Here is a 15,704-nt window from a genome sequence, read left to right as displayed (position 1 = left end):
ATCATGTTTCCAAAGTTCTCCTTGTGAACAGTGCTGGTGGGGTGGGAGATGCTGCTAGCTGCTTCTAGATGCTTCCAGAAATATCTGTGCTTAAATGTGTGAATTAAAATGTAAGAATGACCTGTACAACTCCAGTGCCAATGTGGCCATCACCAAACACATGAGTTATTAATATCATTAATAATAATGAAAGGAATTTTATTCTGACGTCATGGGCACTAAGAGACTGTTCTTCCAAGTAAATTTATGGAAATGAAACCTGACACCCCCATCACGTTAGCTGCCATTCATACGCCCGGTTGTCCACATGCAGCTGGTTACTACCGTATGTAACAGCACAAGTGCAGAAGTATCTATGTTCTAGAACATTCGGTGAAAAGCAGGCTTGGCAACGAAAAGCAGCGTCTTGAGTGAGTGAGAACAGAGTGGGCAATGCGGGGAGCTAGGCTGATACGTTTAAATTGATCTTTGCGAAGCAGGAACTCTGAACTGGAAAGCATCCAGTTCTAAGTGCTTGGGGTTAAACGTGGGGATCGGAAGGTTGGGTGTCTCTCAGTGACCTGCCCGTCTTGAGGATGCAGGAGCTGAGGGTGGCGGAGATCCCGGCTGACAAGAACTGCGTCACTGGTGCGTGTTTGTCTCCAGTGTTCCTGCGCACATTCCCTTTATAATTCCTGCCGTTTGTATTTCTGTCTCTCCTTCCTTACCATGCAAACCCCCAAGGCTTCGTGACCAACAGCCGCAGATCTCCCTCCACCCACCTTCTCATTAACATCTCATTAGCATCTCATTAGCATCTGCTTTTAAATTCATGAATTCCACTTGTTCCTTGGGCTATTTTTCTTGCAACTTTTCTCCTTCCTTTACTTAGTGATATAATTTCTTGTCAGGGTTTTTTGGGGTTTCTGATGAAAATCACCTCGCTGTCTCTGACTACATCCCACAGTCATGGGCATGTGGCCTTTCTGTTCCTGTAGATGGCTATTTTTATCTTATTCCTCCTCCTTCTCTGCTCAGCTGTTGTGTTTTGAGACAGTCTTGTGTAGACCAATGCTGGCCCCAAACTTGCACTCCTCCTGCCTGCTGTGCTCACGGCCTACTTATGTCTCACAAGAACACAGAGTTTCATGATTCTGAAGGAGGGAGGTAACTGGTCAGATGTGCACCCTGATTTCCACAAACTGATTATCAATAGCACCCAGGGCTTCATTTACCTTAGGCAATCACTCCACCCCCAGGCTCACACAGCTCCACCCACAGGTTCACACAGCTCCACCCACAGGCTCACACAGCTCCACCCACAGGCTCACACAGCTGCTTTCTATAGTCCCCTGTCATTCCCTCATTCTCTGGTTTGAAGCTGAGGCAAGTGGCATGCACCTTTAGTCTCAACCACTTGGAAGGCTGAGTGAGTGGGGGCGGGAAGGATCTCTTGAGCCCACAAGTTTGAGGCTAGCCAGGCAGTGGTGGTGCACACCTTTAATCCCAGCACTTGAAAGGCAGAGACAGTAGGATCTCTGAATTCAAGGCCAGCCTGGTCTACAGAGTCACTTCCAGGGCAGCCAGGGCTACACGGAGAAACCCTGTCTCATAAACAGAACAAAACAACAACAGCAAAAACAAAACAAAACAAAAACAAAAACAAAAAAAAACAAAAAGGATTAAACCACCAATTACCTTACTTCTTGTGTAGACTATCAGAGGCTTGCGTCCCCTAAAAATGAGATTCCTCATTGTCCTGGTGACCTGAAGAACTTCTCACGATCTGGCCTTGTCAGCCTCTTCACGTCAAGTTTCCCGTCACCCACCTTTGCCAGATTCCGGTCTCTCAGTCCTTGCAGATCAGCCAAAAGCTCAAATGCTCTCCACAACCTTAGTTCCGCCCCTTACTGTGTGACCTAGAGAACATTTTGTAACCTCTCTGTTCTCCGTGGATGTTGCTGATGATGGCAGAGGTCTGCTGTGAGAGTCACTGAAGACAGGCGAGCACAGCATTCACTACAGCCTGGCCCTCTGTGAATGTCACACATAGTCCCAGATGCTCCCACACTGATGGCTTCCTGGCTCGGGGCCTCTGTACTTGCTCTCCTCTCTGTATTGTGTGTTCTGCTACATTTGTCCAGTTTCTCTCTCACCATGTTCAGGTTCCTTCCCAAATGTCCCCTCCCCAGAGGGACCGTAGCTGACTCCCCCGTGTAAAGCAGAGCTCCACAGGGCTCCTCCATTGCCCTGTGCTGATGGCGTGAAGTCCTCACCTGAAATCATGTGAACTTTATCAGTTGTCTGGCCGGGTGCCAGGTCCTGGACAACACCACAGCAGTGCCAGCAGGTTTGGGAGCACAGCCAGCATGTGGCAGATGCTGGATGGGTGGCTGTCCATGACAGCGTGACAATGAGTGGACTATGAAGATGGTGGGAATGGATGGGTCTGTGGATAGACGAGTCAACGATTCAATGGGTGGTTGGGCAAATTAAAGGGACAATGGAGAGATGGATGGATGGATGGAGGATGGATGGATGGATGGATCAATGGGTGGGTGGATGGATGGATGGATGGGTGGATGGATGGATGGATGGAGGATGGATGGGTGGATGGATGGGTGGATGGATGGATGGGTGGATGGATGGATAGATGGATGGATAGGTAAATGGTTTGGTAAACATAAGGAAGATAAAGAGAGATGGGTGAGTATGTATATTGGCAGAAAGAAGGGAGGGAGGGAAGAGCAGAGAGTTGGCTGAAGGGATGGTTGGACAGACAGAAGTATATATGGGCAGATGGATGGAGAAAGAAGGGAAGAATGGAAGATGGGAAGGAGGAGGAGTAGGCAGATGGCTGTCTGGATGACTGGATGTGGGCTGATGGGAGAAAGAAAGGAGAGGCAGTGAGGGAAGGATGAGCAGCTGACTGATTGGATGTATATATTTATAGGTAGATGGGTGGGAAGAGGAGGAGTGTGTGGAGACAGGCTGAGCGAGCAGAAGGCTGCCTGGATAGATCGCGGGGCGGATTAATGGATGTGCCAATGGATAGAAGGAAGGGAGGGAGGAAGGGCAGGTGGTTGAACAGGAGACAGATGGATAGATGGATGGTTGACAGGCGGAAGGTTAGGTGTGACACATGGACCCTCTGTGACAGTCAATATAAGCCCTGCCCTGTCACTTTTGTTTTCCCAGGCCTTCGCCCGGCTGTCCTCCCGCTCTGTGCCTCTGTGTCTCTGCTGGGTGGCCTGACCTTTGGCTATGAGCTGGCCGTCATATCCGGTGCCCTGCTACCACTCCAGCTGGACTTCGGGCTGAGTTGCTTGGAGCAGGAGCTCCTGGTGGGCAGTCTGCTCTTGGGTGCTCTCCTGGCCTCCCTAGTCGGGGGCTTCCTCATTGACTGCTATGGCAGGAGACGGGCCATCCTGGGAAGCAACGTGGTGCTGCTGGCTGGCAGCCTGATTCTGGGTCTGGCCGGCTCCCTGCCCTGGCTGCTCCTGGGCCGCTCATCCGTTGGCTTTGCCATCTCTCTGTCTTCCATGGCTTGCTGTATCTACGTGTCAGAGTTGGTGGGGCCGCGGCAGCGGGGTGTGCTGGTGTCCCTCTATGAAGTGGGTATCACTGTGGGTATCCTCTTCTCTTATGGCCTCAACTATGTCCTGGCTGGCAGCCCCTGGGGCTGGAGGCACATGTTTGGCTGGGCGGCTGCACCCGCTCTCCTCCAGTCTCTCAGCCTCTTCCTTCTCCCTGCTGGAGCAGAGAGCACTGCAGGCCCCCAAGTCTTCATCCCACTCCAGGGAGGGGAGACCAGCAAATTGGTCCTGGAGAAGCCACAGTACACCTTTCTGGACCTCTTCAGGGTCCAGGGCGGCATGTGGAGACGGACTGTAGTGGGTCTGGGGCTGGTGTTATTCCAGCAGCTAACGGGACAGCCCAACGTGCTATATTATGCATCCACCATCTTCCGCTCCGTTGGCTTCCATGGGGGCTCCTCAGCTGTGCTGGCTTCTGTGGGGCTTGGTACTGTGAAGGTGGCTGCTACCCTGATCGCCACGGGGCTGGTGGACCGTGTAGGCCGTAGAGTGCTTCTGCTCTCTGGGTGTGCTCTCATGGCCTTGTCGGTCAGTGGCATAGGCCTGGTCAGCTTTGCTGTGTCCCTGGACTCTGGTCCCAGCTGCCTGGCCACATCCAACGCCAGCCAGCGGGTGGACCTGCCTGGAAGCCCGGGTCTGCTCGTGCGTTCATCTCTACCGCCAGTGCCACACCCCAGTGGGGACCAAGGACACCCAATGGTGCCAGTCACTGAGAGACCCATCTATCCAGTCATCACAGCGTCCCTGGGACCAGCTGTGAATCCCGCCTCCTCAGCTCCCACCAGTCCTATCCTGGAGCATACCCTGCTGTGCTGGTCTGCGCTGGTTTGTATGATGGTCTACGTGAGCGCCTTCTCCTTTGGATTTGGACCAGGTAGGAGGGCTTATTGGGCAGGGAAATCCAGAGCCTTGGGTCCCTTTGAGTGGCCTTTATTAGTCTAGGAACACTGGAGCTTTAACAGTGGGCAGCTGAGGCTCCAGGATTCCCCCACAAGCTTAAACCCAACTGAACTAGCAAGATTTTAAGCCCACCCACCCCCTGCCCTGTTCCCAGAACGAAAATTTAAACTTCAGGTCTCTTCAAACCTAAGATCTATCCCTGGGTGGTTCTATCAGAAGAATCGGCTTAAAGAGAATGAAAAGAGTCAGATAAAAACCAGACATACCAGTCTGCCTAGGACCCTTCTGCTCTTGGTATTGAATGTCTTGTGTCCTAGGAACCCGAGACTGTGGCCATTCACGGGATTCCTGCAGGGGCATAGAGGGTGTTCAGTTGACAGACTCTGGGGCCAGGTGTTTGACACAGGCCTCAGCTAACAAGGGTAGGAGGTGGCCTGTGCAGCTCCTGGGTGTCCAGAATCTCTCTTGCTCCTTCCTCCAGTAACCTGGCTGGTTCTCAGTGAGATCTACCCAGTGGAGATCCGAGGGAGAGCCTTCGCCTTCTGCAGCAGCTTCAACTGGGCAGCCAACCTCTTCATCAGCCTCTCCTTCCTCGACCTCATTGGTGAGCACTCGGGCCTCATCCCAGGCCGCATCCAGCTGAACCCGGGGACAGTTCTCTTCAGAGCTAAAGCTTCCAAATTCGCTGGGTCACAGTGGCAGTGAAACCTGATGCAGCCCACTTGTGAATCGAAAGGGACTATTCTATCTTAGGTCACCTAAATGAGTGGGGTGGGTGGCTTCAAGCAAAGCCAGTCCTGAGTTTTCCCACTACAGGGTCTGTCCTTCATTCTCTCTCAGCCCCGGCAGCCTGCTCACCTCTTGGGCACCTTTCTTATTAGCTGCAGCCAAGTCCTGGACCCTGCTCCCATTGGCTCAACAAGACCACCTGTGGCAGTTCTTAGGACTGGATTACTTGTCTTCTTCCTGTGGTCAAGTGTTTGCATGTCAAGCTCATGAGGCTGTGGGGACGTTTTAGAGCCACTCACATGATGGTGTCCCAGCCTTCCTTCTCCCTGCTGCCTCTGTCTCCAGGGGTTGCTATGTGGGATGGATGAAGAAGACCAAAATGGGGGACAAGAGGGGAGAGAGGAGGGACCCATCAAGAGCCCACCCCTATCCTCAGCCCCTGGGCCCCCGGATGGGGAAGTGTAATTGCTAAGTCCAGCCAGGTGTCAGAGGACTGGACCCTGGCCTTACAGCCCCAGCCTAGGGCAGATTCCACAGAACTTGGTTTCCCTCTACAGAGAGTCCCTTTTGTAATGACCCCTTTCTTTGTCATGGGCCCCCTGACTTTAGAGGCTGCCCGTGGGCGTCATCTCTGATATGGTCCTTAGCCCTGGGCAGAGTTCTAGGTTGGAGCAGTGGCTCTGGTCTTCCAGTTCTGGCTCAGGTCTAGTCTAGGCCAGTTGTAGCTTAATTTTCAAAGTGACCCTTTGTGGCCTTCTAGAACAGAAGTTCTGGAGCTGCCTCTCATGGTTCCTGCAGCTAGCCACACTTCTGCTTAGGTGTTCTGACTCTGTGGGACCTTTCCCTCTATACAAGTTGTCCTCACTATGTTGGTGGCCCTGGTTCAGGGACAGCCAGTCATGTTCTGGCTTTCAGGTCCTTACCTGAGGGTTTGTTAGCCCTCTGCAAACTGGCCATCCCTGGCCCTTGCTACTAGCTACTAGCTCTACACCTAGGACCTGCTGGGGTGGCCTGGGACTCAAGAACAGGGTGCTCAGCTCCTGACCCCCACTCCCAACATTGTGTCCCAAGGTGCCATCGGCCTGGCCTGGACCTTCCTGCTCTATGGGCTGACCGCTGTCCTCGGCCTGGCTTTCATCTACTTACTAGTTCCTGAAACAAAAGGACAGTCATTAGCTGAGATACAGCAGCAGTTTCAGATGAGCAGGTATGTGGTGGATGAGGGGTGGGGGCTGGGACGGTGCCTCCAAAGTGGACCTTTCAGGACCTCGGACTCCTCTTTCTTTTGCTACAAGCTCACATCTCCTGCGTTACTGCCATTTTTTTCTGAGCCACTTTCCTTCAGCTATCTTGTGTCATTAGACGGTGGCTTTGCATTGACGTTAAGGCTCAGCTCCTGGGTTTGTATGTGTGCTGAAGGGAGCATACCCGGGCCTCTGCTCAGGTAACTACGTGTAAGCATTCTACCGCTGAGTTCCATCCCAGCCCTGGCTTTTGTTTCAGAGACAGAGCTCCACCATAGAGGGTGGGGCAGTGATGTCCACTGCCTCCTGCCCAGGGCTGCTGATCTCTGATTGTACGGTCTCCTTGGCAGGTTCCCTCTGAGCTTTGGCCACAGGCAGCGCAGTGGTATTCAGTACCACCGCCTGGACGTCTCCTCCTGACCTCTCCTGGACCTCCTGAGGGGTCTGTCTGCTTGGAAGATGCTGGGACATTGATTTCTGCAGCCTATCTCCAACTCCCTGCCTGCTGGGGCCTGGGAGTCATGATCTAGATTTCCTTCTGTGGTGAGCCCTGCTCCAGAGGCTGCTTCTTGCCGGGATGAGAGGTGACTGCCAAACTCTTCGTTTTGAGTGTGAGATGCCAAGGGCTCCAGAAGACCTAGCTCCATGCCTCAGTTTCCCCATGGAGTTGGCTTGTCCGCCATGTTTATAATGACATCCTCTGTGATGTGTTCACCATGTGCTTCTCAGATGACCTGAGAAGGAAGTGTCTCCTACCACCGCCCTGGACCAGCAGAGTGTGAGTCTCTGCCTTCCTCGTCCCCTTGCCAGGGTCTTAGTGATCCAGAGCCTGCATTCATCACCCCCTTACTCTTGCCCAAGATATTTATCAGGTGCTGGGACTCTGACTGGGGACAGCAGGCTGTAAATAAGATGGCTTTATGACCCTGGCCTCAGTTTGCCCCATGTGTCTCACAGAAGCCTGGGCTAGACTGCTCTTGAGCTCCCTCCTTACTCCACAGGGTTGGAAGTCTGAGAGCAGGGACTTAATAAGCACTCAACAAGGGCCCCACTCCCACCTCCATCAAGTGGCTCTGAGGACAGAAGATTTGTTAGCAGAGAGTGCACATCAGTTCCAGAGTCTACCACTCTGGAACATAAGAGCTGGACCCCAACATGTGATAAGTGCTAGGAACACAACAGTTCCCAGGGTTCAGCAGGGGACTATGAATGGAAGAAGAAACCTTTAGAGGGACTCGCACATATGTTGGTGATTGTAGCTTCTACTTTGGGTGCTAGTGACTTCCTAAAGCCTCAGTGCATTCATATGCAGAATGGGCACAGTTGTACCCCTCAGGATATATTGACTTACCCCATCTCTCTCAGGAGGGTCTTCAGTGAGCCCCGGGGGCTTCTGCTCACTGTGTTACATAGGGCTCTTCTTTGGGGCATTCATTGTAAAGGGTTAGTCAGCTGGAGATAAGCAAGTGGCTCAGGTCAGAGGTCACATAAGGAGGACATCAATAAGACAGAGTTGGTTCCTGGACACTGGGTAGCTGGCCTCACAGGCACTGTCAGTCACACCCTCCTGGTTCCCAAGCCTAGCCTCGTAACCCTGCTCTGTTTGTTAGATATTTCATTCACAACCAGTGGCGTGCTGGATTAAGCTTTTGCTGGCTCCCCAGAGCCGACTGCCACACAGTCAGGATTTCTACAGATTGGTTGCTAAGCACTGCCGTCATTTAAGAAGTGTTTTAGTTTATAATAAACAATCAATGTCATTATAATAGTTAATACTCAAACATCATCACCTCCTACGTGGTGATGGCTCATGCCTGTAATCCCAGCACTCAGGAGGCTAAAGGACTGAATGTTCTAGGCTAGTCTGGCTTCAAACTGAAACCTTTTCCAACCAAATCAATAGGTGAATAAAAAAAACCAAACCTTTGTCGCCACCTCCTAACGTCTCTGTTGTGCTTCTCCCTCCTCCTCTCCCTCCTCCTCTCCCTCCTCCTTTCCCTCCTCCTTTCCCTCCTCCTCTCCCTCCTCCGTGCTGCTGGGATGTCCTCATGTGTGTCTGATGGAGCCGGAGGCAGGTGCAGTGGATCTTACTGCTTCTGTGCTCAGTGTCTTCACAACGAACCGACCCTGTGCACGCCTTTGCCTTCCAGAGGTTAGGGAACACTGCAGACCAGAGCTTGGTTTATGGTTTGATTGATTTTTTTTCTGGATTTGTGAACTGCTGGGTCAAGTGTTAATTATATAAATTAAACTCAAAGGTGCCTCCCGTGTGTAGCTGGTATGTTGAAAACATCACAGGAAACGGGGTATGTGTGAAAAAAATCCCTCCACCGACCAGTTCAGCAGATGCTTGCTCTTGGCCTCAATGGAGGGAGCCCAACTGCACACTGACGGCTTACAGAACGCTCTTCAGATGAAGGGTTTCCTCACACAAAGACGTATACTTTAAAAGTGTTTTTGAAATAAATTATTTTGAACGAAAATGTATGTGGTGAGTTATATTTCCTCACAATTGCATACGTGTTGTCTACTAAGTATCAAGTGTCATTCTAGACCCCGGGGCAGAGTGTGGCCTAGACAAGGTCCTGTACTTATTCTGACATTCTGGCTGGGTGACTGGTCCATGAGAAAGGAAGTGAGATGAGGGAGAGAGGAACGGAAGGATAAACAGAATGCAGGGAGGAAAAACCATCGATCGACAGACACTGAATTGTAGGTACAAGATGACAGACAACACGCGAACAGCCAGAGCCTCTCCAGTCCCCAAGTCTTTTTTTACACTTTCGGAAACACTGAAAACTCTAAAATTGAAAGGTTAAGAACTGCCCTTGTCTTACACGTTACAGAGAATGTTTGGCGTCTGCTCACATTTTCCTTTGTCTGTGATGATAAATCAAGCCAGTTAAAAATGAAGGCAGAAGAGTCGGCATGGCTGTGCACGCATTTAATCTCAACACTTGGGAGGCCAGGGAAGATGGATCTCAGTGATTCTAGGTCAGCCTGGTCTACACAGTGAGTTCTAGGACAGTCAGAGAGACATAGTGAGACAAAAAGAAACCCACAAAGATAAACAGAAGTGTCACCATAGCCCCGGCTGTCCTAGAACTGACTGTGTAGACCAATTTGGCCTCAAACTCACAGAGATCCATCTGCCTCTGTCTCCTGAGTGTTGGGATTAAAGGTACTTTCCCACCATGTCCAGTGTCCCAAGAGGCTGAGTTCACAAACACTGTCCTGGCCAAGGTCAAGAGCAGCGTCCATGATCTCTCACCATTTGGCTGTGTCTTCTGCGTGTGTAGAAACTTGAGTGGCACGTGCGCTAAGTCAGCATTCCAGGTTTCCTGGAAAAGACAGAGTTTGCCAGTGGAAATGAAAATGTTTTCACTTTCTTTCTCCCCCGCCTCTATGCTTCTCAGTTTTCTCTGTGTGCGTCTCCTTTTCGTTCAGCCCTGCGAAGTTGCTAAGTTCTTCCAGACTTACAGGCCAGATGCCACCCTAAGTCTCTGAGTTTGACTGTCTGGGCTGGTGGTTACTGAGATATGATCCCCAAAACTTTCTCTGGCTTTATCTGTCAATCAGATGTCAACTTCTGGGGAAGGGGAGAACTTGGCAACAGTGCTGAACTTGGGTACCACGTTCATTGCCGTCTGCTGAGACCGAGCTGGGCACAGACCAAGTTGCTCTGCCAGCCTTGGTTGTTGAGGTTTGGTCTTTTGCTATGTGTTGTAATGCTAAATACTGGCCCCCAAGGCCTGGTTGCCCCCAGGGATAAAAGAGTCTGCACATAGACACAAGTGATGCTATATGACCTTGTTCCCCCCCACCCCCAAAGTCACCCCTGATTGGTGAATAAAGATGCCTACAGTCAATAGCAGCCAGAAGAGAGATAGGCAGAATCTGGGTTCTAGGGCTTGGGCTCTGAGGAGACCATGAAGAGAGGGAAAGAGACTGTGGGAAGAGAAGACCCCCATGGGCTAGATGAGTCATGAAAACATGGCCATGAGGGCTGGCCAATTGGAGTTCAGAGCATCCCAGATAGAACATGGCAAATTATGATCTGGGTTTATTTATTGATGGAGAAGTAGATTCTAATAGCTTAGAGGGTAGATATCTGCCCAGATCTACTGGTGATTATGGCTTATTATAAATATAAAGGTCAAGAATCTTTTATTTGGGAACTGAAGGATAAGAGGTTGGGTAGAACCCCCACCCCCCACTTGAGATTAAATAAATATGCTAACACTTGATGGCTAAGCCCAGTCACTAGCATCTTCGGCTCTACGCAGTGCAAGCTCTCCCACACTGGGCACAGGTTCCACAGGAGTGACCAGTCCTGACCATCGTGCTGCTCCTTGGCTATGAGGTTATTCACAGGGCTGTGAGTTCTACATATTGAAAGGACAGAGTCAGAAAGATGCAAATATGCTTCCTAAGATTTAGGGGTTGCTTTTTCTCTGGCTATCCACTCTCAAGCTTGTTTGTAGGTCCCAGGCAGTCCCGGGTCTGATACCTGCTTGGGTTTGTCATACTTTGGGGTAGTATTCTCCTAAGACCATTGGCTGACCCAGAACCAATTGCTTCTAGAAGTTCTGAACCAGTCTCTGGAAGAAACACACATCTTTGGCCCAGTCGTATCAGTAAACCATTGTGCTGCAGAGGCTAGCAGGCACTGTCTCTAACATAGAATTTTCTGAGCATAGGTTGGTTTTACATGACCAGATTCTTTTCTCGCATCTGGATAGAAACTGTGGATAGGCTAAATTTCCCTCCCTCCCTCCCTCCCTCCCTCCCTCCCTCCCTCCCTCCCTTCCTCCCTCTCCGCGCCCTTCCTCCCTGCCAGACAAGACCTTACTCTCTGTAGCCCAGATTGGTCTGGAACTACTTGGCAATTCTCCTGCCTCAGCCTTCTAAGGACTAAGATTATGTATGTGACCCACCACGCCTGCTGCTCTCTCAGCATTAACAGTCCTGACCCTGTTTTGGAAGATGGACTTCCAAAACAGAAATTTGTTCTTAAGAGCCAGAGACTCAGTAGCTCTAAGCTTTCAAATCCAGACGTTTACTGCTCTGGGCCTGGAGCAAAAACAGCCACTAACTCGACAGCCCTTGAGCCTCGGCACCTTAACAACTGGTACCCTCTGTTTCTGTAGGAATGGTGTTTGTAGCCCTGTAGCTTTGGCTTCCACACTCAGATCGCCACAGCTGCTCGCCTCCAAAGCCTTGGTTGGCCACAGACTCTAACCTTCTGGATCCTTCCACCACGTTTCGTCCTTAGTCCTTATAGTTTCTCCCTCACTCTTTGGAAGTCTTAGCAGTTTCCTTATAGAACCAGAAGCCTTGAGTTTTGATTAATTTTCCAGCACCTAGCTCAGCCGGCTCCACCAGTAGTAAATACCAAAAATAGATAAAAGTCCTTTATTGGGCCTGATGCTGCAACACCAGGTAGATAGCACATGGACAAGAAGCCTCCTGGTCCAAGGAGACTGAAAAACAGGCTGCTTACAGAGCCAGAAAGGGGGAGATGGCAGGATTTGAATCCCACCAGTCACAGCCTTGCTTGTGCATGGCTTCCCTTCCATCCGATGAATAGATGCGCCACCACTGCTGTCCTGCTTGGGTTTCTTGTTTGCTTGGTTTGACACCTTGTTACAAACCTAGACATATCTGGGAAGAGAAAATTCTTCCGTAAGATTAACCTGTAGGCAAGTCCGTGGGGGTGTGGTCTTGGTTGATGATTGACATGGAAGGGGCCAGCCCACGTGGGCAGTGCCTTTACCGGGCAGGTGATCTCGGGTTGTTTAAGAGAGAAGACTAAGCAAGCCATGAGGAGGAAGGCAGGAAGCAGTCTTTTCCATGGCACCTCCTTCAGCTCCTGCCTCCCGGTTCCTGTCCTGAGCTCCTATCATGACTTCCTTGGCTGATGGACCATGATTTGGAAGTGCAAGCCAAGTAAACCCTTTCTTCTCCAAGTAGCTTTAGTCATGGAGGTTCATTGCAGCACGAGAATCCCTGACTAAGGCAACATCTCCACACTGAGCCAATCACAGGCTTTTGTTGAGTCTCTAGAGAGATACAACATGCCTGTCCTGCGTGTGGCCAGCTATGGGGTGAGCAGGCTCCTCTGGAATCCACTGAGACCGTACTACAGAGAGTGGAGTTGTTCAAAGCCAGCACAATTTGCCTGGAGCAGTCAGGACTGGAGGGAGGTCTCCAGACACAGACCTTGTGGCTTCAGCAGGAACTGTGGTAACAGTGGCCTTTGAAGCTCAAGTGGAGTTGACCCAGAGTGATCAGGGGGCATTTAAAATCATTACAGGATACTCAAGAGGCCGCTTGGCCAGTAGTTCCTCAGTCGTGGCAAGCAGGCACACAGGAAAGGTCTGCCACCCACCCTTCAAAGTGCCTGTCTTAGGGTTTTATTGCTGTGAACAGATACCATGACCAAAGGGATGCTTAAGGAAAGTATTTAACTGGGGTTGGCTTACAGGTTCAGAGGTTCTGTTCGTTATCATCAAGGTGGGAGCATGGCAGCATCAAGGCAGGCATGATGCAGGAGCTGAGAGTTCTACATCTTGTTCTGAAGGCAAACAGAAGACTGGCTTCCAGGCAGCTAGGATGAGGGTCTTACAGCCCACTCCCACGGTGACACATCTATTCCAACAAGGCCACACCTACCGCAATAAGGCCATACCACCAAATACCAAGTGCTACTCCCTGGGCTAAACATATTCAAAACACCGCATTGTCAAATAACTCATCCATAAGTATTGTTCCTGGCAATACAAACCTGTGGGTAAGCACTTGACAGTTTCAGTGTGGGACCCCATCTCCAACCTCCTCAAGGAATGTGCCCCACACCTATTTCACAGATGCTGATCTGTGAAGGGGCACAGCCTCTCGTCCTTGGTTTTAGTAAAGAGTAGGAATGTCTCTAAACCTTTGAGCTGGAGGTATGGGTGGCAGGAAACATGTAGCACCCTGAGTGCTTTGGCTACAGCAGACCCCAAAGTCTCTAGCCTCTTCAGGGTGGCACTGAGCTAAGGCTTTCAAAGACATCCATCCATTCGTCCATCTGTCCATCTGTCCCTCCATCCATCCTCCATCCATCCCTTCTTCTCTCCCTCCTTCCATCCATCCTTTCATTCATCCATCTATCCTCCGTCCATCCATCTGTCCATCCATCCTCCATCCATCCTTTCATTCATCTATCTATCCTCCATCCATCCCTCCATTTACCCATCCATCCATCCATCCATCCACTCATCCTCCATCCCTCTCCCTCCATCCATCCATCCATCCACCCATCTTACCATTGTCTCTGTGATTCCAACATGGATGCAGGGGAGGATCCTGGCCACCCAGTGAGCTTTCCTAGGCCTTTGGGTTTCAGCCAGATGGGAAGCAGGAAGATGCCCCATTCATGCATCTTGGTGTCTCCACTTCCCCATCCACGTGTGCTTGGACACGAGTCCTTCGAAGTCTCTGTCCAGCTGGTGTCCAGAGGGCAGCTGTCTTCTCCTGCCTGCACCAACCCAGCACAGGAAACACCTGCACTTCCTCTGCATTCCAGATCTCACACACTGCAGCAATCCCGAGAGCCTTTGTGAACTATGCAGTAACTGGACCAGCTATGCAACTTAGACACCATCCTCCCCTGGTTTTCTCCCCTGGGGACAACCTCCTGAGAGCCCAGTTCACCACCCATTGGTCAATGAGCCGTCCAGCCTCCACATGCCAGCTAATGAGACGAACTTAGGAGGGACAAGGTCAGGGCCAGTGACAATGGATCCAGGGAGAGTTCTTTTTTTTCTAACTGTAAGCAGCTTTATTAAGCATATTTTTCATAAACAATCATGGGGTTGCAGGCAGGACATGGGCAGACAATCAACAACAGAACTTCCAAATTTCCTTCTTTTGTGTAGACTACCAAAATCAGAAAGCCACCATAAAACCCAATGAAACCTTCATTCAATGCTTTGAAAACGGGGAGTAGCTTAGAGTGAGAGTTGACATTTCACGTTAAGGATGTTGTTTAACAACTTTTCACAAGCATACCCTGACTTTCAGGAAATGAAACATGGCAGAATTATCAATCCAAAGATCCACAGTCTTTTATAAAAGGAACCAGTGCTCTTCTGAGAACACTCAATGATGTCACCGCAAAGTCCACATCACCCAATAGACTGGAAAATCAGTTTTGGGGGCCAGGTTCCAACAGGCCTGGTCTTAAGGGAATTAAGTCTATGTTGATGGTACAGGGGGAAGCTTGTATAAAAATGAATTTGGACTTTTCCCAGACCACAAGGCATTTTGTGCCTTGATGACCACCTATGTCAAGACCAGGACGTCTCTCCTGGAAGCCAACAAGAGTCTTTCAAAATTATCAAGGAAAGAGGTTTTCTGTCCTCAGTCCAGCTTGGGAGGTGTTTTGTTAGTGACACATGATCTCCCCCCCCCAACAATGAAGTGTTCTGTGTGCTAACAGTATAGCTTAAAAGAAAAAGTAAAACAAAATTCTGCATTTTTATAAAAGTTGATAAAAAATAGCATTCCAAACTGTACAGTCACCAGAAGTACACAGTTATCAGAAATGCACACACGTCACTTGGCGTCTCCGGCCCCTTCAGCTTCCTGTGCCTGGTCTGTTCTGGCATCTCCATTTTCTGCAGGATTATTCACGTCCTTACCACCATTGGCTTCCCCCTTCTTCTCCTTGGGTACCTTCTCTCCCTTCTTTGCAGGGGCCATTTTAAGCTTGGGCTCTGGCTTTGGAGGAGCAGGTTTAGCAGACAATCTTGCAGATCTTCTCCGTGGCTCGTCCTTCACCTTGGCTTTGTATCCTTTAGTATCCCCTCCAGCCTTTCTTTGGGGCATGGCGACGGCAGGGCACATCAGAGCTGAACACAGGTATACAGCAGCGTGCGGGTTTGGTCCGTCTGGGGATCGTCCTCGCTGCTTCTTCACACTGCTTGGGATAGTTCTTAAAATCCTCTAAAAATCTATTTTAAGGGTGAAGCCATATGTTCTCTATTCAGAGGACTGAAGTCTTTATTGCATGCAGGGAACAATGGAATTTCATTGGTAGTATGATTCTATCACCCCTTAGGCGCATTTGAAAGACACACACACACAGACACATACAGACAGACACACAGACACACACCATCACTATCACAAGACTCATCATCATCATCATCATCTAGGAATTTATTCAAGGGGCCATAATGCAAGATTGGGCAGGTTGTGGACTGTCCAA

At 50.3% G+C, this 15,704-nt stretch overlaps 1 protein-coding gene and 1 pseudogene across 1 annotated transcript; one reads left to right on the top strand and one right to left on the bottom strand.

Annotated features, from left to right (window-relative positions):
* The first annotated feature begins 575 nt into the window (after positions 1-575).
* Positions 576-8,931, top strand: Slc2a10 (solute carrier family 2 member 10). Its single transcript, XM_028769770.1, has 5 exons — positions 576-627; positions 3,178-4,449; positions 4,957-5,079; positions 6,276-6,411; positions 6,799-8,931. The coding sequence occupies exons 1-5, from the start codon at positions 576-578 to the stop codon at positions 6,866-6,868; spliced, it is 1,653 nt and encodes a 550-aa protein (XP_028625603.1). The 3' UTR covers positions 6,869-8,931.
* A 6,118-nt stretch (positions 8,932-15,049) lies between these two features.
* LOC114623074 lies at positions 15,050-15,322 on the bottom strand (annotated as a pseudogene).
* Between the last annotated feature and the right edge of the window lie 382 nt (positions 15,323-15,704).

This window comes from Grammomys surdaster, unplaced genomic scaffold (assembly GCF_004785775.1).
Source record: "Grammomys surdaster isolate TR1022 unplaced genomic scaffold, NIH_TR_1.0 193, whole genome shotgun sequence".
Taxonomy (NCBI): domain Eukaryota; kingdom Metazoa; phylum Chordata; class Mammalia; order Rodentia; family Muridae; genus Grammomys; species Grammomys surdaster.
The sequence above is the reverse complement of the archived record's forward strand: the minus strand, read 5'-3'. Positions and strand labels throughout refer to the sequence as shown.